Source organism: Bactrocera neohumeralis, chromosome 3 (assembly GCF_024586455.1).
Source record: "Bactrocera neohumeralis isolate Rockhampton chromosome 3, APGP_CSIRO_Bneo_wtdbg2-racon-allhic-juicebox.fasta_v2, whole genome shotgun sequence".
Taxonomy (NCBI): Eukaryota; Metazoa; Arthropoda; class Insecta; order Diptera; family Tephritidae; genus Bactrocera; species Bactrocera neohumeralis.
The window spans coordinates 5,638-30,096 of record NC_065920.1 but is presented as its reverse complement, the minus strand read 5'-3'; the positions used below and the strand labels follow the sequence as shown (position 1 = coordinate 30,096).

The 24,459-nt window shown below is 31.5% G+C and overlaps 4 protein-coding genes across 12 annotated transcripts; 1 reads left to right on the top strand and 3 right to left on the bottom strand.

Annotated features, from left to right (window-relative positions):
- Window positions 1–1,810: 1,810 nt before the first annotated feature.
- Window positions 1,811–5,875, bottom strand: LOC126754277 (uncharacterized). Of its 2 annotated transcripts, none has more exons than XM_050466313.1 (3): window positions 3,211–5,875; window positions 2,490–2,759; window positions 1,811–2,426 (listed from the first exon to the last, which is right to left on the bottom strand). In XM_050466313.1, exons 1-3 carry the CDS (start codon window positions 3,655–3,657, stop codon window positions 2,217–2,219), a joined length of 927 nt encoding a protein of 308 aa, XP_050322270.1. In that variant the 5' UTR covers window positions 3,658–5,875; the 3' UTR covers window positions 1,811–2,216. The 2 variants fall into 2 exon arrangements, with proteins under 2 accessions (XP_050322270.1, XP_050322271.1); XM_050466314.1 differs by having other exon boundaries at window positions 1,811–2,405.
- A 115-nt stretch (window positions 5,876–5,990) lies between these two features.
- LOC126754276 (uncharacterized) lies at window positions 5,991–8,879 on the top strand. Of its 2 annotated transcripts, none has more exons than XM_050466310.1 (2): window positions 5,991–6,132; window positions 6,614–8,879. In XM_050466310.1, exons 1-2 carry the CDS (start codon window positions 6,077–6,079, stop codon window positions 8,733–8,735), a joined length of 2,178 nt encoding a protein of 725 aa, XP_050322267.1. In that variant the 5' UTR covers window positions 5,991–6,076; the 3' UTR covers window positions 8,736–8,879. The 2 variants fall into 2 exon arrangements, with proteins under 2 accessions (XP_050322267.1, XP_050322268.1); XM_050466311.1 differs by lacking the exon at window positions 5,991–6,132 and adding an exon at window positions 6,157–6,270.
- Window positions 8,880–10,980: 2,101 nt separating this feature from the next.
- On the bottom strand, window positions 10,981–17,285 carry LOC126754275 (enhancer of mRNA-decapping protein 4 homolog). Of its 3 annotated transcripts, XM_050466308.1 has the most exons (15): window positions 17,066–17,282; window positions 16,765–16,928; window positions 16,498–16,703; window positions 16,035–16,417; window positions 15,712–15,965; window positions 14,010–15,046; window positions 13,732–13,929; window positions 13,211–13,396; window positions 12,878–13,156; window positions 12,612–12,816; window positions 12,306–12,546; window positions 12,082–12,247; window positions 11,810–12,027; window positions 11,434–11,726; window positions 10,981–11,374 (listed from the first exon to the last, which is right to left on the bottom strand). In XM_050466308.1, exons 1-15 carry the CDS (start codon window positions 17,075–17,077, stop codon window positions 11,188–11,190), a joined length of 4,029 nt encoding a protein of 1,342 aa, XP_050322265.1. In that variant the 5' UTR covers window positions 17,078–17,282; the 3' UTR covers window positions 10,981–11,187. The 3 variants fall into 3 exon arrangements, with proteins under 3 accessions (XP_050322265.1, XP_050322264.1, XP_050322266.1); XM_050466307.1 differs by having other exon boundaries at window positions 16,765–17,282; XM_050466309.1 differs by lacking the exons at window positions 10,981–11,374; window positions 11,434–11,726 and having other exon boundaries at window positions 11,922–12,016; window positions 16,765–17,285.
- Window positions 17,286–18,374: 1,089 nt separating this feature from the next.
- On the bottom strand, window positions 18,375–22,803 carry LOC126752313 (ralBP1-associated Eps domain-containing protein 1). Of its 5 annotated transcripts, XM_050463026.1 has the most exons (10): window positions 22,324–22,803; window positions 21,798–22,247; window positions 21,246–21,541; window positions 20,811–21,198; window positions 20,580–20,759; window positions 20,354–20,516; window positions 19,801–20,279; window positions 19,629–19,706; window positions 19,245–19,567; window positions 18,375–19,190 (listed from the first exon to the last, which is right to left on the bottom strand). In XM_050463026.1, the coding sequence occupies exons 1-10, from the start codon at window positions 22,468–22,470 to the stop codon at window positions 18,908–18,910; spliced, it is 2,787 nt and encodes a 928-aa protein (XP_050318983.1). In that variant the 5' UTR covers window positions 22,471–22,803; the 3' UTR covers window positions 18,375–18,907. The 5 variants fall into 5 exon arrangements, with proteins under 5 accessions (XP_050318983.1, XP_050318979.1, XP_050318980.1 ...); XM_050463022.1 differs by having other exon boundaries at window positions 18,375–19,567; XM_050463023.1 differs by having other exon boundaries at window positions 18,375–19,567; window positions 19,801–20,276.
- Window positions 22,804–24,459: the final 1,656 nt, after the last annotated feature.

Sequence of the window (24,459 nt, the reverse complement as noted above, 5' to 3'; positions counted from 1 at the left end):
TCAAAGAGCTCGTAGAGTAAAAGTGATGTCACGTTTACTTGTTGTGTTTGTAAAAAGAAAAGATTGTCCTTTTCTACTAAGAATTTTTATTATACATACATACATTTACTCTATGAAATATACATTACGTATATATTCATGTACATTTGTATGTATCCTTACCCATTAACAACGTTGTTCGAATGTTGTTATCAATGGCGACTCCTCTTTATGTCTGAGGAATACATTAAAAAGTTTTATTGGTTAATATAGTTAAGCATCAAGAGGAAAGCAATGTTCCATGTTAGTCTATGAATTACAATGTTTAATATGTAAATATTGCTGTGGATAAATTTACTATTAGAAACTTTGTGTATTTCAATTGTAAATATTACATCAGTACACATGTTCATACGATCGTTTTTAGCTTAAAAATGGAGTAATGGAATTATGTTGAAAACAGTTTTAACAAAAAAAAACGAAGCTGTAATACTCGGCACAAATGCCACAGATTCCGTACTAGAACTGCAGAAAATATATCCTCAAATGAAAATATCTTGGATACAAGTACTTGATTCCGATCGATCAGTTTGTATGTATGGTAGCTATATGCTATAGTTATCCAATCTGAAAAATTTCTTTGAAGATTGCATCATTGCCTTGGGCAATAACCCATGCCCAATTTCGGGAAAATCTTGTCGAAAAAAAATTTTCCATACAAGCACTTGTGTCCGATCGTTCAGTTTGTGTTCAGCTATATGCATATTGACCCGGCCTGAATATTATTCGGAAATTGCACCCTCGGCTTAAATAATAACCCATTCAAATTGCTCGGACATATCTCGTCAAATAAAAAATATTTTCAGGCAAGCACTTGATCCCCTCGTACATCTTGTAAGGCAGCAATATGCTTTAATGCGAAAAAAGACGAGTGAAAAATTTCAGATCGATATCTCAAAAACTGAGGAACTCCATATATACATAAAACGGACGGACGGACAAACAGACGAACATGTATAAATCGGCTCAGGTCGTCATGTTGATTATTTATATTTTATAGATCCTCTCCTAAAAAGATACTAAGAAAAATAAAAGCGTAAGAACGAGCTTTAGCAAAAGGCAAATATAAAACTACATTAAAAACCATTAGTGGTTCCGTTATTTCATAAGTTAATTTTCTTATATTTACAAACGCCCTCTGAAGTTTTATCCTAAAAACGGATTTAACGTAGACAAGCTCTTTTTAATTTAAGCCATGTCCAAAACATTTTACTTTTCTATGTATTACATATCGAATTTTTCGATCTATTGCAATAAATTTTTTATATCCAAACAAGCAAATCTACGAATTTTCCTGACCTAACATAAAGATTGTAATGATTTTTATCTGAGAATTTCTTTAAAATTTATTGTTATGCATCAAAGGCATTTAACAGTCATAAGGAACCATGTCGTATGAGCAATACAGAAGTTATAATTCGCTTATGAGAAGGCTAAAAAGATACCAAGAAACAAAATCTGTTATCATTGCTCAACATTTGACGTATAACTCTAACTGCACATAACCTTTAAGTGTATGCTTTTATATAAAAATCATTAACACTTTAGAGAGCGAGAGGAAAATTGTGTATTAGAATATAATTATTAGTTTAGTTTCCTCGTGTAGATAATTAAAGTAATTTTTTTGTCCACGCTTTACCTACGATATGTAGATAAATACATACTTAGGTAACAAACAGAATGAAAGTCATAAATTAATCAAAAGAGAAGCCACACAAACAATTTTTTTACAAATAAATTTATTATAACATGAATGGAAATAGGTGTCACATCTATATCCTATAATATATTATAATTTATAAGGGTTGCACATACTTGCTTATTTTCTGCAAAAATCATTATGGAAAATATGATGAACGTATGTAATTTATGGAAATGTTGAGTTAATTCGTCGCAATTCCGTACACATTTATACATACATAGATATATATAAGCAGTGATCCTTAATGGTACGTAGGAATAAATTTGGAATTGCCAGAATATGTATCTGTATAATGGTTTCTCATTTAAGCATGGGAATGTATGTAGGTACGTAATAAGAAAAATGTGTACGTATACATTTACAATGTTACATGCGTACTACATATGTATATAATCATATTTATAACATTCGAATATATGCCTTTTCAAATACATACATATACTTCACATTTAAACTATTTGTAGCACTTTTACTTTTAGAAGCAGCTTACTGCATTGAAATAACAACGCCAGTATATACGTCCTGTATTCCCCATTCCGTTTCGACCAATAATACCATTTAAATCACCAGAATCGTCATCTCTTGCCGCAGCACCCGTAAGCATCGCTACATCTTCGACGTTGCCAAGGTTTCCTCTCAAATCCAAGTTATTGCTTCCTCTTCTCTGAAAGCTCTTTGCCATTAACTGAAAATTTCTCACACACATGCCCAAATCTCAATGCAATTATGCTTTAATTATCCAACTTACAGTTTCACCAGTGGCACGATTTATGGAATTTAAGTCTTTGAAATCGTAATCCATCACAACTGAAGGATCATCATCGCTGTACATATGATTACCATTGATTTGCTCATAATCATCATCATTATTAGGATTATTATCCCCTTTCATGTTGGCGTTTTTATCGTTCTGTTCCGCATAAAAATCGCTTATTTTACGACGTTCTTTTTCTAGAGCATGATGTAAAGCAACCATGAGTCGGTCTAACAAAAGAGCAGCTCGCTTAGGTACTACCATCTAAAAAAGTAAATTTAACCCTTGACGTATAGTAATTGGTAATTTTGGTATAGGTATGTTACAGTCAACTACATGCAGAAGCAGAGTAAAGTTTCATTAAATATTGCTGTGTACTTGTATGTATATATGTACCATGTAAACAGTAGAGCTTTAGCATACAAATTTTTATGATTGTATGCAATTTTTATTAAATTTTTATTTTAATTCAGAACAATTGACAATAGAACCTCATTGGTGCAATAGTAAAGAAGTATTTGCTTTGCCAACATCGGATAATGGTCAATGATAAAGTTACTTTCATGTGAAAATATTTGGAAAGAGCCTATTATCCAATTACTGGGAAGACTGATTTCAATTGTATCAAAGCATATGTACATGTAATGGTTTGATCTAGACATGCTTATTGGAGTGACAACGGCTATCTTCATTATTATCACTAGCAATAACTCACCGGATACTCATCATAATTGGCTTCGACCCGATCATCAAGACTAAAAATCTCCTCAGGTTGACCACTACCAATACGTCGTTTGTTGTTGGCAATTTGACTGTATTCGATATCACCCTTGCTAGTATTGCTAATTACTCTCTTCTCAGTAGCGGTAATACTGTTCGTTTTGCCGCCTGTTGAATGTGCCCCGTTTATTAGATAGTTTGCGTCATCACTGTTTGGTGTTAGATGATTTGCTGATATGTGACAACACATACGTAAGTCGGCATATTGCAGCAGTACGAATGCAATTAAAAGAAAAGCATATTGTTTTTGCGGTGTTCGAACGGAGACTTGGATATTGGAATAATAACGTTCACGTAAAATTGAAAATACATGAAAAAATGTCTGTTGTCCTATATTACTCTTAATTTTCTGCATATATACTCTCAATGTTTTATGATGCATTTCCAATCATTTATTAGTTCAGTATGTATATCAGAAATATGGTTCGAAAACTAAAGAAATTCCACGTCAAAAATTATGATGAAGAAAGGATATATGACACTAATTCGATTACAATATTCAATAGAGAAGACCTCTAACAGTTTGTCTCAAGTACTTTCCATGAATATATTATATTTCTTTCGAAGTTTTACAACGACTATTTCAAGATTTTTTTAATCCATCTGTTTGAATGGTAATATTTAGTTGCACTGGTGCTACTACGACTTTGGTCATGTCTTTTTATAGTAGAACTTCTTTACTATGTTTGTGTATCCTATGCATATGTATTTACACATATTGGAAGTACATATGTATAACATATTTACTTTGCATTCTTATTTTTATGGTCATTAAAACATGTTTTTTCCATACCAGCTTCTTAAGTCATTGCCACATCAAACAGAGAAATGCTTTTTCAAAATTATCCGTCTTTTCGATATATACATATAGTTTTTGCTTATAAATCATCATGTTTCTGTGGTTGTTATAATTAATAATGTATCCGATGCAGTATGCTTTAATACATATGTATATGTATTTACATTTATACATACATGTGTGTGCGAGTTGGTTTCAATTGGGTTGTAATAGTAAGGACTTAACATCAAACACAAAAAAAAAAACATTTTACAACGAATTCTGAGCGCCTTAAGCATTTGGAAAAAAAGCGCTGTGGCTATTTCGTCTTGTTAACGAGCGGGAGCATTTTCAATAAGTGCATACATTTTTCTACTTATTGTCAATATGAGTCCGCACATAAAATACAATATACATAAGTAATATACATATGTATATATAAGTATATATATACCCTGTATCAAGTCCACTAGTAATAAACGACTTTGCAACTAGTATGAAAAAATGGGTCGAGCGAATCATTGTTCAAAGAAAGTGCGTCAAAAAAGGGTCACACGAAAAGGCAAAAATATGTGACAAAAAGGGCCGCCCACGACGAAGGTTATCAAAATATTGCAATATTGTGGATGCGTGGTCTGTTTCAGTTCGTTGCAGGCATTCAACAATAATTAGGTGCACAAATTCCTTCAAGAACGGCAAGACGACGAATTCTGGAGAAAAACCCTTTGTCCCGAATGGTGCCAATGCTGAGCAAATTTTTCGAATTAGTACTATGGATGATTCTAAAAATATCATTAGAAAATTGTTATATACATACATAATTGGTGTAAGTCTAATGATTTCCGATGTAGTTTAATTTTAAATTTGTGGGCGTACACCTGATCTATTTCTTGAATAATTTGAAGCCTCACTGTAGATAGTTATATATGGTAGATATGTTCGTGCCCGTTTGTATGTCTAAAAAACGGTCTTTAACATCAACGACCATCCGACTTCAGTTTAAACTAAACATCATTCACTCTTGTTATTACTATCAATAACAGTTTAATTTTTTTTTGTTTTTTATTAGAACATTTTATTACGTTTTTCTGGGTATAAAATCAACCGGAACATCGGAAATCACAATATTGAGCATACTGGGGCTAGAAGAATACAGACCTTCATTTACTTTTGATATTGTGGGAAAAAAAGTATGCTAGACACCATATTTCCACGCAGTTGTTATAAGATACCTTACACTTTGATAATATACTTAGTTATAATAATAAAGTCAACTAGACTTAAGCCACATTTTAAAATAAATGAATGAAATTCATCCTAAATGAAGAGATCGGTATCCAGATAACTAAAACCCTTGAATTATAAAATTAAAATTGTTAAGCTAAATTAAATAATAAATTATCGTACTATGAAAGACATCTTTAACATATGATATGAGAATTTACCGGAATATTTCACAATTTTATATTTTATATGGGGTTTAAATATTCCAATGAATTACCAAATGAATAAAAAAAATGCAGAGATTCGTGCTTTTAAAACCTGCTTTGTGAATATTATCATTCTTTAATTGAGGTATTGATCAGATGAAACTAATTAGAAATTTTGACTCTTCGATTTGATTGGCGTTTTATGTAAATTGGGCGAATTTGTGGTCTGATATGATTATAATAATATTTTATAAACTACATATATAACGTTATACGCATCTCTCCTTCTCCAACGAATATAACAATAGTAATGCACAAACGGGCTAACTACTATGTTTTTATACATATCTCATCTATAAACAAATGGTATGTTTTATCTGATCCCATAAAAATAAATGCCAACTCAAACAATAAATGTCCTGCAATTAAGCTAGAAAAAATCGCAGCATCCCTGTTCGTTTCTTTGAGCATGCGCTCGAACAAAATTTTATTTACCAGATTAAATGAAACGTCAGAAAGAGAACTCAAAGGCTCGGCATTAAATTAAGTAAATTTTAGTTAAAATTAAGTAAAATATTGGCAATAAAGGAAAAATGCAGACATCCCATTACGATAAAAATAAACGAAAATACCACGATACGAGCTATGAGTAAGCGAATTATCAGTAAATGCAAAAAATTATGTATTCGTAATATAATTTCCTTTTGTGTGACAAGAAAAATAATGGCACTAGGAAAAAATTCATATTCATATATTTGTATGCATTAACACTAACTTTCAGGAATGAGTAAGTTTATGCCTTTAAAAACAAGTCTATGTAATAACTATTTACCAAATACTATATTTAAGGAAAGGCCAAAAATATAAGAAGGATTATGAGAAAGTATTCTTAAATTGCCGTGCTTATTCTAATTTTCCTTAAAAATTATTATTGTCTAGTGGCGGTGAACTACTGGAAAATGATGTGTTTATATTTATGTTGAATGGTCTTTCTTCACTGCACATCTTTATTTTATATAACTATAGTTTTAATTTAATTTTTGAAGTATTACGATAAATATGTACCTTTTCTTTGACTCATTGTATATGGATACAAGATCTTTAATATTTGTTATTTTTATTTTTTATAGGCAAAAATATCTGTTGGACCCGAAATATATGATGAAACGAGATCTCCAACACTATTACCGGTACTATCACAGCTCGGACAAAGGTCGACTTAATTGTAAAAAAATCATATTTGTTATATTGTGTGTATGTTTTTTCGCATATCTATTCGTGGATTACAATATTCGTACAAAAATCATTAAATTTCGGGATCGTTTCGAATTTATAGCTCGCATTGAATCACAGTATAACGTTAGCCAAACCTATTTTGTAAACACTCCAGGTTGCCACATTCCACATTTTGATGTGACTAACTATCGCTTAATGCAATATATGGGATTACCACCAAATCTGACATGCAAGAAAGCTATAACCCGAGCAAGCGAGGTGGGTTCACGTTTTTGGTGGACCATAACCGACGAAGAATTAATGTTTTATTATAAAATAAATGATACCAGCAACATCAATTGCCACTATAGGCCGCTAAAACACAACTACAAAATTTCAAGTAGTACATTCGGTGATGTAGTTCCATTCAAGTTGCTTTTCAACCAGTCTATTGAAATTGCACCCGAAATAGAATTTATACGAGTTCGTTGCTCAGAAAAACATAGACAATACTTCTATGAAGACTACCACTTTTTTGCTGTAAATAAAACACAACCAAGAACGAATTATTTTACGAAAAGTGAGAAAAATAAAATTAATAAAAGGGTAACAAGAGTTAAAAAAAAAGAAAACTTCAGTGACTACTTACATGTAAGGGGCGATGATATAAATGAGTCTACACAACAGCTTTCTATAATGATTTTAGGAATTGACAGTGTATCACATTTAAACTCTTTACGATATATGAAGCGTACTGTCGATTACATTCGAAAGCGCTTAAATTATGTTGAGTTTTGGGGTTTTAATAAAGTGGGTGACAACGCCTATTCCAATCTAATTCCACTTCTTACTGGCCTCGCTGCAGATGAGTTGAAATTATCTTGTATGCGGGCAAAAAAATTACATTTCACTGAATGTCCATTTATATGGAAACGATTCAAAGAAGCAGGATATATGACTTCGTTTCTCGAAGATGTCGCTCGAACCAGCCTTTTCAGTATGGACACAATTTTCAGTCATCCCCCCACCGACTATTATATACGCCCCGTGGTTATGGAAATGGAGAATCATATTGGTTATTATTACTCCTTTAGCGTTAATTTATGTATGGGAGGACGACGCACAATTGATTTGGTACTCGAAATGATCCATAAGCTGAATCCATTCCTTCAAAAAGAAAATTTCTTTTCATTCTTTTGGCTTGCGTCCATGACTCACGACTTTATATATATGCCAAAATTACTGGATAATGATTTTGTTAATTTATTTGAGCATTTCCAAGAAACTGGGATTTTAAATAAGACAATAATTCTTCTGACGAGCGATCAGGGCTTACGCTGGGGCTCATTTCATGGAACATACCAAGGTATGATGGAAGAACGACAACCCTTACTCATAGCCATTTATCCGTCTTGGTTTAAGCAAAGATATGCTGAAGCTGTTGCTAATCTGGAAATCAATGCCAAACGATTAATAACTGCCTATGATGTATATGCGACATTTTTGGATCTACTTAATTTACATAATTTGCAACCATCCACGTTAAAGGCCCGCTCTAAAGAGCTCCATGATTTTGATACGATTCCCAGAGGTATTAGTCTATTTCTTCCTGTACCTGAGACCCGCACTTGTGAAAACGCGGGTATTGCTTCGTACTGGTGCACATGCTATCAACGAACAGAAATGCCAACGAATGATGTACGGGTACAGGAAGCGGCCCGTTATGTGGTCAAATTAATCAACGAACAATTGAAACCGTATCCACAATGCAGGATACTTTATTTAAACTCTATACTGGATGCAGTTTTGTTGGGACCACATTATACTATTATCAAGGAAGTTAATGATGATTATGCTAACGACATTTCTTTAAGATTACAAACTAAACCTGGATTGGCAGTATTTGAGTCAACGGTACGTATATCAGGGTATACAAAGAGGCTTACAGGCTCTATAACCCGGCTTAATTTATACGGAAGTCAAAGCTATTGTATAAATATAGATGCACTTAAAATGTATTGCTATTGTCACAGATAAAAAGCATTTGCAATAAAACTACCATAAAATATTTGAAATGCAACTTAAAACAATCAACAAATACATTCGTTTTGTTTGAAAAGAGATTAGGAAATAATTAAACATAAGCATCTACTTAAATAAATACACATATGAACGTATCAATATACAGCTATCTAATTTTTAAAAATGGACTTCTAGCACTTGAAAGCATTTTATTTGTAAAAACAAGCAAGTAGTTATTTAATATTTTAAAATTTATCAACTTTTAAATTAACCGAAAATCTAATTAATCATCACCGCTATAGTAAAAGGTATGGGAAACTATTACTGCGTTAAAATAACTGATTTATGACGCTATATACATATGAATGTAGAGAAAATATTGAACAACGTTCATTAGAACAAATGTATACATACTATACATATGTATATGTATGTATATGCGTAAGTATGGACCAAAAATAGTAATAGAAATTTCTTCGTTATCATTTGACTGTAATATAATAATACACACTCTCAAAGCAGTTATCTGGGAAATACAAAAAAAAAAAAAATATTTTTATGCGTAGTGCTAAAAAATAAATTTATAAGTTTTATTAAAATATTTTTCGCAAAATCTATAGGAATGCTCATCAGCAATTCATAATGTTTTTCTAAACTTGCAAATGGTTTTTTATATAACGGGTGTTAAAAATCTTAATATTTGTATTGCAAGATATTCTTGCCCATCAAATCAAAGTATGGTTTAGTTCTTCTAAGGTATTGTTAGCAAATTAAAATCTTCCACTCAGAGTTTTTTGTGAATAATCATCACTGTTCAATACATGGTACATTGCAAATCTGAAACATTAATAGTAACATAAAGTTATGTACATATAAGTGAGTTTGAAAAGGTAAAATCTTGCAACGCACTGTAGCGATGGAAGAGGGAGATATATTAAACTCGATGGACCTGGAGCTATCGTTAGAAAATTTCGATGAAAATTAACTTACCAAAAACAAAACAGGTTGGTAGATAATTATTATCTCGAGAACTATCATTCACCGCTTATTTCAGACTTCCTGACTATCGCAACGTTTTTCAATAAGAATTTTTAAAATCCACGGATTTTGCCTAGAAGTTGCTTTCAAACTCTTGGTTTTCAGACATCGGCAGTGCAACATTTAAAGTGAGACACATTTTATAAGAAAACTTTACTTTCTGTCATTAATGAATTGAATAGTGCACTTTAAAACAAGCTTTTCGCTTACAAGGTTAACGAGCGATTTAATTTTATTGGTCAGCTAATACAAATAAAATCAGATGATTTCGAAATTTCTTGTGAAAATAAACCCAAAGACGTAAAAGCGTCCTTAGAGAATCTATCCACTCAAATTTTTATACACAAGCGAAAACGACTCAAAATGCATTTTTTGAGTGATAAACGAATACGAATACGTTGTAAATAACCCAAAAATCATCAAAAACAAAAAGAAAATTCCTGAGAAAAAGAAAAAACAACTGATTTTGACATTATGGATACAAACAGAAAACGTATTTTTTTAATTGATAACTCCAATACCAAAAAAAGTTATTTTGATAATTGTGTGTTGTTTAAAAATATATTTTCATGACATTATGAATTAAAACAATCTGTTGGGTACTGGGCTTATAAAAAAATAACCAATTTAATCTTAAACTAAGATTTCAAAAGCTTATTTAATTTTTGTCGCGTGGTAAATTTATTGTTATTATTTTGAAAACTTTAAATCGACAAAGCTTTTTAATGACAAGGTCAGTAACGAGAAGATATCTGTGAAAATAATAAAGAACATCAACAGCCAATCTAATCCAAACTCAATTACAGAGATGAGTCATTGTAGAACGAAGAAAGAAAGAAGTTAACTAAAAAAATGTATTTATCATCGCTAACACGCATATCTAACTCTTTGACTATTTTAATATATAATACCCATAATCGACAATGTGCAGTTCTTATTAAAGTGAACTGTAGCAAAGTGTACAGAGCTTCGGTCATTTCGTATTGAAAATTAAAGAAACAGTGTAGTATGATAAAATGTACATATTAGTATTATATTTTTGATAAAAAAAAACGTGGGATCATCAAAAAATCCTAAATGTAAATGTCTATTCTTCACAGTCGTAATAAAAAATGATAATACAGTTACAAAAAAAAAAATGTATTAAAACACAATTACATACTCTACTTATTACTTATAAATAATTGATTGGAGTTCTATAAAATTTACAAAAATACGTCACTTTAAGAAACAATTTTAAGTTTTTAATTTATTTGTATTTTTCAAAAATTTCTTTGGCCAATCTTCAATCTACTATATTCTCTTTCAACGAAATTTAGTTATGATTGATGACCATTTAATTGATATATAAGTTAATATTTTTGTAGGCAGAAATAAAAATTGCTGGTGATGTTACTTTAGCTTATGAAGTGGGGACATAAAGTGTGGATTAAAATTGATCCATATATGTTTGAACAGCTTTCATTAGCATACGCACGTTGCTGCATTGTTGATTTTTAGGATTGTTTACCAAAAATATTTGGCAATTACGGAATAATTCTTGCAATACTTTTGGTGCATGTTCACGCGTAATTGAATCCATTGGATTAATAGCGAGTAAAGCATCAGCTAAATAACTGAAAGAATAATATGACTATTATTTTTTTAGAAGGTTATGAAAGTTTTTACGACTCACTTTTGCTTTAATTCATTGTGATTACTCATGTCGGCCGATATCTGTTGAATAAGCGATAATAAAACTTTCTGTTCCAAACAGCAATCTGGTGTAAAGACTGCGGTATGGTCAGCGTTTTTGAGGGTGTATTCTACTAAGTTCAAATCATTTGCAAGCAGGGCTTGATGAAATGCTTTATTAAATTGTCCTTGATGGAGCAATAGTTTTATAGTGTCTTTCGCATCATACATCGGAGCTGGTGTATTAGTTTGAGAACGTATCGCAGTTGTTTGATTTTCAAAACATCTCCTTATCTATATACACAGTAAACAATTGTTATTATATACATGCACATATATATATGTGTGTGCATATGTCAATGAATTAAAAGAATTACCTCAGAACGAATAGTTTCATGTATTTGTCGGGACAAAATTATTTCTAGTCCTTTCACATCCTTTCTTGTCTCAAGCATGGCTTCCGTCACAGTATTGCGATGCTTGAGTAATATGGAATCCAAGTGCTGACGAAAGCCCGAAAATTTATTAAGCACCTCTTCTGTAGAGTCTTGCATAGGTTGCAAATGTTGCAGATAGTTATCAAACTGTTCCATAACTGTTAAAAATTGCATTACATTCCTAATTTAATTTGAAAATATTTGCTACATACATTCTTTTATTCCAACACAAAAGGCATCGTGCAGTTGCTTGAACATGTGTTGAGATGACTTTTCATAAGCAGGTATTAACGAACTGGACATAGACTCAATAAATGCAGCTTCTAAACTTCCCTGTATACCCACCAAAACGGATTTACCAATAGTATCAATTATGTTCTAAAAAAATATAATTTAATATGTTTGCTAATCTCATAAATTTCTTTATCATTATTACTTTGCTTTTACAAATTTGCGAAATATTTTCATTCAGCATTAAATCAAATGTGTTTAGCTTCTGACTGACATCTATTTGTAATTGTTGTTGCACATGATCAATTTTTGCAGATAACATCGGTACTAACTGACGCTGAATTTCAATATTAATAACTTTTGATACAACTTCGCCAAAGTGTGTCAAAATATATTGATTCATAATCTGAATAAAACTATCACGTAACTCTCTATTTTGTTGATCTCTGTTGATTAAAATCATGTTGAAATTAGTATTAAGTTTAAGAGTCAAACATAATAATTAACAAACCGTCCGGCCATAAAAGCAGATAGCTTTTTTTTGTGTTCATTTTCATAACGCTTTAGATATTGTTCCATTAGTTTAGATAGCTGCATTTCAAGTTTAAATGAAAATTCAGACATACTCTTTGTAGATGTCATTGGATTTGCCTTCCTCATACTACTCACTTCGGCTTGTAAATGGTTTATTTGCATTGACTGGATTTTAACAAGTTCTAATAACAAAGAAAAATAAAAATGTTTTAATCTGGAACGTTTTTATTTGATTAATAATACCAATTAACTGATTCATTTTTCCATTTAACTCCATCATGTCTGTGTTGCTTTCAATCACTTTACCTTCCGAATTGTTATTGCTACCGCTGGCAGTACTATTAAGAGTAGAGGCACCGACATTATTATTAAGTATATTTGATGAAGCATTTACTGCCTGCGAAATTAAACTAGCCGCATTTTGTAGCTCAGTTGATTGCTTTGGTGTAGCCTTATGGGTATCTGATCCTTTAGGCCAGTTCGGAATACTGGTCGTTGAATGACATTTAGGAGCAATCAATTCTACACATACCAAAATTATTTTTTGAACTTTAAATATCTTGTTAGAAATTATACCTGTCTTATCAATTTCGGTAGGCTTTGTTTGATTATCCATCTTTTCTGTACTATCAGTCTCTTCAAGCAATTCATCATCGCCACTTTCATTTTCTTGTAAAGACATTATTTCTTGGACCTCTCGGCTGGGACTAGAACCTCCACTGGCTACATTGTCAACGTTACGACCGGAATTGTGGCTGATTACTATTGAATTCGAAATCCAAGTGTTTATTACAATAATTTCAATTTGTAATTATATGTACCTTCGCCCAATTACGCTCATCTTACCACTCAATTTACTTTCAACGATACACTTCGCACTATGTAAAAAAATATTTTATGAAAGTTTAGAAATTCTTGTCTTTAGTAAATTACATGCTTTTAACCATGAATTAATTCACAAAATTATAAAATATAGAAGGAATTTTAAAATTTATCAGTACAAGTTTTATCAGAAAATACACATTTCAATATTTACTAAATAGGCTGAAGGAAGTGGTAGAATGTTCTTGAACGAAAGTTTTAATTTGTCTCATTACCTATGAACTTTTTCTGTGGATCTAAAGATTGTTTCAATTGTAATTTTTGATGTTCTTGGTCTTCGATTATTTTGTTATTTACCAAGTTCAAAATATTTATACTTTCTGCTTTTGGGGCTGGCGTTTGTCCCGCTACACCAGCTAACATTAAAATCGTATTCAACACTTCTGAACTAACACAATCAGGTTTTTTTTTATCTAAAAATTATATTCAATATATTTTTCCTCGATTCTATAGAGAAAAAATAAATAATATTAACTAATTTCAACTATCTTACCATTTAAATTAGTACTGAATGCATCCGGTGTCATAAGATTTATTTGGGTAAAACTTGTATTGCTTGATTGAGGAGACGCAGAACAAGACCTATTATAAGTTACGTCGTTCGTTATTGAAGAAGTGGCTGCTTCAGCAGCAACTGAAGAAGGCGTAGCTGTTTGAATATTTATTTGATTAGCAACGTTAGTTGATGGAACTGCAGCAATACCGAGTATTGATTCCAAAGAACTGGTCTCGTTATAATTTTTATGTTTTACAACCTCTTCATCTACTTGTTCAGTTTTTATAAGAGTGTGTTGTATATTATTCGAATTCGTACTATTTGTATAGCCGATTGCACCAACTTTCACACCACCAGCACTATTAATGCAACTTCTTACACTATCTAAGAGTGACGAATCTTGGGAAGCGCTTACTCCATCACTATCATCGGATAAAGTGCTTCGCACTTCTGTATTTTCAGTAACAGATGGCTGATATAATATACGACATTCCTGCATGCTCTTCGATTGTACGATAAACATTCGCACTACTACACAATATGTAGAATTAGTTTCTTCATCGTAGTCATCAAATTCCTCGCACATATAGTTATCATTTCCACATTTATACCGTCTTACAGCCGCGTCGACTATTGAAAATGATAGAATTCCAGAACTCAGTGGAAACTCAGATATGCTCTTTATATATACAAGATGACGTAAATTTTTCGACTGAGATTTGGAACTACCAACACTACTACTGCTACTAATGCTGATATTTGCCAAATTATTGTTACTCTCACTATCAGATCCTTTAGCTAATGAAATATTACTGTTATTTACAATTTGCATGATGTAACAAGTACGTGTGTCTAGACTCGAAATAACCAAATATGAAGATGTTCGATCAATCTCGGCAATAAAACGTGGTAATTTTGATTCTTCAGATGCTGTGGTAAAGTTAAGTGATTGTAGACACTCCCAAGTACTGCAATCCCACACCTTAAATTCCGTATTATTAGCAGCACCTGTGATAGCATATTTCCAATAAGTTCTGCAAAAGTTTAAATACAGTTGTCAATACCTTATTGTGAAAATTGTTGCAATAACCTACCCGTTAAATCGAATAAAGATTAAAGCAAGTTAATACAAAATTAATAATTAACAACAATGACAAATGGTCAATGAAAATATAACTCAGTAATAAGAAACGAAATACCCAATTTTTGTAAAGATGAACATTTTGTAAATAACCCTCATGGTCATAACGATTATCTAATTATTTCATCATGTCCTAAATTCATATTTATGTTTACTCTTATACAAATAAAACATATTTATAATCAGCCTGCGTTTGCACCTTAAATGTAAAATTTTAATTATTTACGACATCACATTAGAAAACTCAAACAAATAACAAAATTTCTCCACTATTTAATGGATGTTATTATACATATGTATTTCCTCTTCAATCACTCTATCTATTAAAAAAATCGTATTGAAATCCGTTACGTAGTTTTAAAGATTTAAGCATACATAGGGACATAGGATATTTTAAATTCATGGCAATCTAGGTTTTGTAAAGTATAGTTTTAAAAAGTAAATTAAGTTTTAGTAAATAATATAATACTAAAAATATAAACAAAACGGTTGTTATGCACATATAATACATCTTCTAGTTTCAGCAATGTTATCAAATATAAATACCTCAATACTTACTCGGAAACATTCCTAGTTAAATTGTCCAAGAAAAAGAAAGAGGAAATAGGTTTCCCATTATGAGGATTCCATTGATGTAAACAACGAGGCTCCTTGTCGTGCATATAAACTTGATAGAAACGGATGACACCATCAATACTGGCAACGCCTAAAGTTGATCCATCAGGAGAAAGGGCTACCCAACTTACGGTACTCAATTCATCGTAGACTTTAAGATAACCCATAGAAATATCATTTGGATGTATAACGCCCATCTGTATTATTTTTAAATGAAAATATCTATAAATATATGTTTTATTTACTTTAATATATTAAACTCTTACTCCATATTCTGTTATTAGAACATTTATATTAAAACATTGTAACGTCGAACCTCTCGCCCACACAATTAATTGACTATCTTCATCATCTTCACCGGGAACATCAATAAAAGGACACCATGATATTTTGTCAAATTTTGGAGTATAATTTGCCAATGGATCCTCTATTTTGACAACCAAACTGCATTGTAAATTGTCATCGACAAGGCCTATTTTATGTATATATAGGGCATTCATATCAATTGAAGCTAGTATGCGTTCTCTTTCTATATGTGCGAATTGTAAATCAAGGACTTCACCGGACATTCCCTTGATGAGAGCTCGCAATACCGTCTGAGCTTTTACAACACGAACCATACCCTCCACACGCGATACTTTGTTATTAACTAAATATTTTTTGTATATAAAATATAAATTATATAGTTTATAAATATATACATATATTAAGTATTTGAAATATGAATACCGTTTATGACATAGGCAATATGTTTTCCGTCCATATGTACCGCTATTAAATGACCAGGATAGTTCTTCAATTCCCACTTGTAATCCACAATGTTCTTTAGTTTGACCTTTGAAGAACCATGGTCATGATTGCCAGGATTGACCACAATATTTACATTTCTTGTTGCGATTTCGTAGCTACATTGAATATCATCCGCTTTAAAATTGCTTTAGGATTGTAAAAAAATATCATTAAATTTGTTTTTGTTGATGTTTCTGAATTAATTACATGATGCTACAATTGGAAACTGCATCGCTTGGTATTTCCTCTGACGTAGTATTGACAGCTTTTTCCCCCATATATTTGGTACTCATTTTAATTCCCTTGGCCCGACTTATTGAAGGAAGGTATGAATTTGAATAACCACGCCCCCGAAATCGTTGTAAAGAATTCTTTAAAAGCGCAATTATTGTGATCACCGATATTAACATTTACATATAAAAGCGGTGAATTATAAATAACACTAGTTGTGATTTTTTTTAATACATATAAAAATTATGTCTACAGCTTAATATCAGCATGAGATTACCGAAAGTTTCATAGACAATGGAGTGGACGAAAAGATTTTTATCAAGGATTCATGTTTTATCCACTTTTCGTTTTTACTTTAAATTTCTTAAGTTAATACTATCTTTTCAATTACAAAACAAGAATTACAAAACAGATTGCATATACTTTTGAGGCCGTAATCACTATCGAAGTAGATGTTCACAAAAGAAATTTTACCAACGCTAATGGTAATGCCGACAGTTGGGAAAAAAATTATGAACTATCATAAAAGAAAACGTCAAAAGTAGAATGCAGAGTTGCACTTCATACAGTGAAAAAAAATGTTTTATGTTCTCTGCTTCATATTCATTTTTTTCTGGTTTACGCTTATTCTACAACACGTCTGGTTAACAGTTAACAGTATGTAACAAATTTTATTTTAATATAATATAAAAATGATGAAGCTTCGTGAAATACAAAATTTAAAAATACTGATATTTTTTACCTACTATATCAATGGGCTAAAACAGTCACATTAGTTTTCATATACAGATATCTAAATATAGTAGTTGTCGTCAGAAGTGTTGTCCCGGTTTAGTAACTGTAATGGAGTAAACATGTATTAGTAACACAAAGACTAAAAACAAAAAAATTAACGAAAAAACTACTTTCGAAGGGTAAATTCGAGGAATTGCTGTCCTTTTACACAACTTACACAATCAACTGAGAAAATTTGGTATATTTTATCCAATATAATTAATTTTATTATTTTAGAAAACAAAATTTTTCTCTTAATTTTAATAAATGATCCATGACCTTTATTGATTTACATATGTATTACTAATAACATATTAAATTTATGATCTGACTTAAATTGCAATTTTTTTATAGTCAAAGGTTATAAACGTGTATAAACCTTTCTAATCAATCACATATATCCAACTGTAAAACAGCTAAATGGCTTTTATATATAGTTCAATTAGTTTAATTACTAAAGTTTAATATGTAATATAAATATTTTATAATTAATATTTTAATGCATTTCCTTCATGGTATAAGAATGATCTATTTTGAATTCGGAATGAATAAGTATACTTTTTTGTTATTGTATTAGTTAATTTACTTAGTAAATTATATAACAATTTTAATATATATAAATAGCATGTCTATCGTGCTTATTCCTTATACCTACATAACTGACAAAACTAAAAGTGAATAGCAATATATACACATATATGTACATATATACATATGTATATACATACACACATATATATATATATATATATATATATTCTTGGATACATATATTTACATATCATCATTTAAAAAAAAACAACGTATTATCAAAAAAAAAAGAAAAATAGTTTTTTATTGATTATGCTTAACCACATCAATTTAAAATTTTTTCGGTATATTTTAAGCATCAGTTATCAGATTATAATCCATTTATAAATAAAATTAAGTTTTTGTTTCAATATGAGTAGTTTCTATTTACCATCGCTTCTTCGTTCTCCTGTTAACTAATGAAAGTTATACTATGTTATTCCACATTTTAAGTGACGAAATAAAGGTTGGGAGAACCTATTTTTTTAAATACAGTAAATTGAAGCTCCAGCCATCATATGCTAGTTATGACAAACCATTTCTTATTATAATTTTCCACTCTGTATATAAATTTACTAAAATATTCGAAAAAATACTGTAAACTTAACTGAATATCTCTTAGTCCCGTTTTTATATAACATATAGCATTATTGTATGTTTTATTTTATTATTGCTGAAATTATAATTATTTTAGCATTATATTAAAATTTAAAACTTAATGAGAGGGAAATTTAAAATAAATATAACAGTAGAGTTTTCATACTTTCTAATGAGCTTAAACATTTGAATGTATTCCAGAGTTGCCGGACGCACCAGAAAGATTAGCAGATACTGGCTCAGAAGTGGATGAATTTGTTAGTGTTCCTATTTGTGTTTGCTGATGATTGCAGTTTCGTATTGAAAACTCGGTAAGTGCAAACGCTTCCATTTTAACTCGCAGTTCTTCTTTCCGGGCCTGTACCGAGAGTAATTCATCACTTAAATCGTTGCACAAACGCAACAAGATATTATTTTGCTCGCGAAGGTGCCTCAACACATCACCCATACTGTTATCCTGCCTAAATGACACATGTTTTAAAGTCTCGCTAATAGCATTGATACGTTTTTCATACATGTCTGCATTTGGTAATGAGTTAACTAATTGTAAATGCTGTGTTGTTACGGCATTACCGATTGCTCCAAATGATTTAGACATTGGAGGGAGCGGTTGACTTTGTTGTATTCTATTATTCAGTTGTATTCCGGGTATAGGTGATTGTGAACTCCTTGGTGTATTTGGTTTTCTATACACTTCAAACGCTGAAACCCTTTGATTAGACTGTTGCAAAGAAACACGTGTTGGGGGCATTGCAACCACTGCAATAGTGGATAGTGATGATAATGTTTGCTGCGATTGCGGTAAACAATACTGTTGTTGATCAGAGTCTGCATCTTTCTATAAAAATATATCATTTATTTAAAATAAAATATTATTTTGAAAAATCAATTTTTCGTACCAAATCATTGTTATAAAATTGTGTGAAATCAGCAAAACCAGTAGAGGTCTGTAGATCAAAACTTGCCTGTGCTGTAATCTAAAATAAAATTAATATGACAATGAAACTTGAGACTATTATAAATCTAAACGTATACAGTTAGCAAGTTTAATTAATAGTGCGGCTAGTTTACCTCTGTCTGTTGATAACCCGATGTAGAAATTTTAAATTTGTTTAAATCCAAACTACTACTCCGACCATGCCGATGGGGACGCGGCGGTGGTAATGGAGGAGGATCCTTTTTATTTTGTAATAATTGTTGCTTTTGGCCGCTATTGACTATTTCGATATCATCTCCGTTACCAGCGGAGATCCCAGAGTTACTGCTTATACATGGCTCTCTTTGTGGAGGTGGAGGTAAGGCTCCAATATTTTTTGTTAATAATTTTTTTGCTTGAGGACGCTGTATAGCTCTTAAATCATTAGCTTGGAGAGACTCCCTATTATGTATTACAATATTTCCTGGATTATTGTTGTTGGAATTTGATGGAATTGTAGTTGTAGAAGCAGATGACATTTGTTTAGGACTTGTGGTTTTATTATATGGCAATTCGTGGACGTCCTGATTAACAGTTTCAGTGGCACCTATTGCATTTCCAGAAAGTGTACCTGCTAAATACCATATTTCAGAATTGATCATTTTAATGAAATTAATTTTTAATATTAAAGTAAAAAAAATATTCTACCAACTGGGGTGACCCGTAAAGGTACAGGATGCAATATTTGTGGGTCTGACACCACAGCTTGTGCAGTTCGCTGCATATCAAAATTTACTGGTTTGGGACCAGGACTGGATACATTTGATGTTGGAGATTCCGTAAACTTAGTCCATTGAGATGGTGGTATATCCTTATTTATATATAATAATGTAAATAAATTGTTAATAACTTAATCCTTTATTATTATATTTACCGTGGGAGCCCATAAATTTCGATCTTTTGTTTTATCTAAACCTGATTCAACTGTCAAGTTAGGGGGTGTGGTGTTTGACTCAACAATTGGGGAATTAGATATACTGCGATTCTTTACTGGAGGTGCTAACGATGGAGGTGTTAATGATGGCTGATTCCCTTGTCTGGATCCATTACTCGCCTATTAATTTATATAATATAATATTTTATGAAAGCATGGTCTTGTTCTTACTTGTGATGATGTTGACAAAGTGCTAATATCCATTCCATTTTTATCGCTAATTATCCGTTTCACAGTACTTGCTTGTGCTGCAATTACCGTATTATCAGTTTTGTCCTCTTCCTCATCATCATTTAAATGTAACAGGTCAGCTTCAGGTGGTTCCAGTGTTAATTTAGCACTAAGCCGTGAGCCAAATTGCAGTATAGTTGGGTGTAAACACGATGGTAGTATGGCTGGCAAGGGTATGTTATTACGTCTCAATACAACTAAATGCATAGCGGCAATAAATTCAGCCAAACTCAAAGCGCCGTCACGTGATACGTCGCATAACTGCCAAATATGTTTCAATTCTTCAACTGGTATCCTTGATTTTTCGAAAAAAACTCTGCAAATATTTCTTCCAAAACATATTATCTTCACTTTTAAACTTTGAAATAATTTTACCTCGCTACCTGGCCGGAAATAAAACCCTTATTGTCATGTTGTACTGATTTAAATTGTTTATAGTAATAATCGCGTTGCTCTGGTGTTATTTGGTATACGCTTTCTAAATCATTTTCATCCTCACTACTATGACGATCTGAAGATTCTTCTTCTGTACCTAGTAGCTGCCGATGTTCATCTCCCAACAAACCTTGCCATAATGTTTCTTTTGCCCATTGACGATCTGTCACACTATTTGTTGGAGTGGGACTATCACTGTTTGTACTCCATGCTTCTGGTGAACCCCTGAGACGAAGCTACCGTTCGAAAAAAAATGTTAAGTTGTAAAAATATTATTTATTTTAAAACTAATCACGGGATTTTCAATGTACAACATTTAATACATTTTACGGGAAATCATTCATAAATTCTTCTTCACCGTACTTATACGATAATATTTTCGAAAATCAATGTGCAACTATATAAATCTTTAATTCTCATTTAGAATGTTGTTTAGTCTTTTGCGTATACGCAACATGATTCTTTTTTACAAATGTATATGATATTACTTACAGTTTCATGGCCACTGCTTCCACTCTCATCTGCCCGATTGGCGCTAATCCCCTCATTCGACTCATTATGATCAATTTCAGAATCAGTGCTTGCCACATCTCTGTTTGCTATAGTTTTCTGTAAAGTATTACTTCCACAGGATTCAACCATCCAGTCTTTTTGTTTTTGAGGCAATGAATTTTTTCGCTCAGAGACTGGAGGCGGTGGAATTAAGTTTGACTCATTTGTACACTGGTGTATTCTTGAGCCACTTGCAATAAAATCGGTATCAATATTACTTGGCGAATCTTTCCAGCTGAAACGTGGCAACGGCAAATGAAGAGTTGAAGTTATGATCTCTTGCCTCAGTTGTAATCCTGCTTGAAATGCAGCAATAAGTTTTAAACACGAATAAAATTGTGCTCGAGAGATATGTATAGCTGATGAAGGTATACCGACGAGTGCAGTTATCTAATTTAAAAAAGGAATTTTTTTATTTTCAGCAAATAGAAATTAAGAAGGAAAGTATTTTATTAATTTTAAATACCTCTAAAATTTTATCATTTTGCAAATTCGCTGAACGATACAGTTCCTTAGCCTTTAGTATTGATATTTTACCAACTTTTTCCACGTCACAACAAAGAAACAAATCGCTAAAGTAGCGCGATTCAGTTTCATTAAGGTGAACTTCCATTATTCAATTATCACCTTATTACTTGTTGCAGTTAGTGTAGGAACACTCCAAACAAAATTTTTAACTATTTTAATTATTTAACTCTTTTTAACTTATCAAATATGTTACCACTCTCGCCTACGTCAAAATAATTTATCAAAATATCCTTTCTTATAGTTCACCTCCCTACTATACTGTTACTTTAAAGGCGTAAATCGTACTTAATACTTGTAAAATAAAAGGTTTTTATATTTTTTAATTTGAGAACAAAGCGAATAGTTTAAAATAACCAATTGTTTTCGTCGTTGGAATTGTGCAAATTATAAATCTTTTTTCTTGTTATATTTTCACAGGATGAACTGTCAATTTATGACACTTTTAAAAGCAATGAACTTTTTATCACGTTCGTGTTGCCAGATAATGCAAGAGATATTTTTTTACATTCACTATCTATTTACTTATGCATATTAACAAAACAAACTATTAGTAAAAAAATATTTAAGAATTTATAAGAAAATATCCATTTAATATATAAAAGTTTCAACCAGCTATGGCCGTTGCATGACCATTAGATATTGTAAGGATAGGATAGAAAAAAAGCAATGGTTAAATCGGGCGCCGTCGGTTAAAGCGCCCATACATGAGCACACAAGTGCGTTCGATCGATATGTGTGCGCTTGCGGTATATCGTGTATGGGCTTGTTCGCGTACCGATCCATGTTCGCGAAAATGTTTGATTTTTTACGATCGGTGCGCGAACATGTTTATGGTGTATGGCGTTGTCGGCGCACAAAATCTCATTTCTCTCGTGTCGCTGAACAGTGAAGATCGCGGACAATGGCAAGTGTTAATGGGAGAGCCTGCTTTCGAGGCTTCAAAAAATCGATTTTTTTGAGGATTTTTTTGGGAGGGAAAGAAATAATTGATTCAAGCGAAATTTCTAGGCTTTATAGTTACATATATATTTGAACATCTTTCACAAATTTTTTGGATACGAAATCTTTGATATTCTGCCTTTGGGAAGCAATTACCCGATGCATCTCGCATGTACATTTTTCGGACGGCGGGCAGGATGCATGTCGCAATTTCTATCGGAAACAAAAAATTCAAAGAGATTCATATTTTTTATTAATTTATCTTCTAGTTAAACTAAGAAAATTCCAAAAAAAAGTGTAAAATTCAAAATTTTATTAAAAATTGAACAAATAGTGGCTTTTGATCAAAAGAAGTTTACTTTATGCTGTTTAAAAATATGTTAAAACTTGACTTTTCTTAATATTTTTTTAGTTTAAATATAAGATAATTTTATGTCAATGATAATAAACTTTGCCCTAATTCCATACGACGTTTAGTTTTTCTTTCTGCCCTGCCCGCCAATTAAGAATAATCGTAAAAATGAAAAATCGAGAAATCACGCCTCAAAGTTTTCGCTTTTTGCCTATAAATAGATAAAAATGCTACATTAGAAATAAAATCCAAGAAATGTTCCGCTTGCCTGTCGCACATGTTAACTCTGTGAAGAACGAACGCAAAATGGATTTGTGTGTCGTGTATGGGCAAACGAATTCACACCGATCGAAAGCACTTGTGTGCTCGTGTATGGGCACTATTAGTTTATTTAAAAGTTAGTTAATCAAATCTGTTTGTAAAGATGCAAATTTAAAAAAATGCGCATTACTTCCTTTCCATTGTACTTTCCTAAATGAACAAAATGTCTGTGAGAAAATTTTTTATAACATAAGTATCGTCAGAGAACGCAAATTTTGGAGACAATTAAAAAAATATATACAATATACATATATCCCAAACATATTTATGTTATATTTATTACTTAGTTTCTTTGGCCATTACTTCTTTGTTAAGATTTTAAACAAAATATTGTTTTTTGTTAAAAGTCAAAGTAACGTTAGTATATAAAAGGTGAATTCCTACGGCGAGAGATGAAGTTTCCATCACAGTATATACAGTAGAAAATCTTTTCGTGGTAGCTTTCTGAGGGGTGAATAGCGG

Coding starts and splice junctions, on each gene's coding strand:
- LOC126754277 (XM_050466313.1), bottom strand. CDS start 3,657: ATGCATCATAAAACATTGAGAGTATATATGCAGAAAATTAAGAGTAAT. Junction 2,760..3,210: donor CCAATTATGATGAGTATCCG/GTGAGTTATTGC, acceptor TTACTTTTTTAG/ATGGTAGTACCTAAGCGAGC. Junction 2,427..2,489: donor ATCGTGCCACTGGTGAAACT/GTAAGTTGGATA, acceptor AGAAATTTTCAG/TTAATGGCAAAGAGCTTTCA.
- LOC126754276 (XM_050466310.1), top strand. CDS start 6,077: ATGCAGACATCCCATTACGATAAAAATAAACGAAAATACCACGATACG. Junction 6,133..6,613: donor TACCACGATACGAGCTATGA/GTAAGCGAATTA, acceptor TATTTTTTATAG/GCAAAAATATCTGTTGGACC.
- LOC126754275 (XM_050466307.1), bottom strand. CDS start 16,967: ATGTTAATATCGGTGATCACAATAATTGCGCTTTTAAAGAATTCTTTA. Junction 12,248..12,305: donor CGCAAATTTGTAAAAGCAAA/GTAATAATGATA, acceptor ATATTTTTTTAG/AACATAATTGATACTATTGG. Junction 12,028..12,081: donor TTGTGTTGGAATAAAAGAAT/GTATGTAGCAAA, acceptor AATTTTTAACAG/TTATGGAACAGTTTGATAAC.
- LOC126752313 (XM_050463022.1), bottom strand. CDS start 22,470: ATGGAAGTTCACCTTAATGAAACTGAATCGCGCTACTTTAGCGATTTG. Junction 19,707..19,800: donor CGGGTTATCAACAGACAGAG/GTAAACTAGCCG, acceptor ATTTTATTTTAG/ATTACAGCACAGGCAAGTTT. Junction 19,568..19,628: donor AATTTTATAACAATGATTTG/GTACGAAAAATT, acceptor ATATTTTTATAG/AAAGATGCAGACTCTGATCA.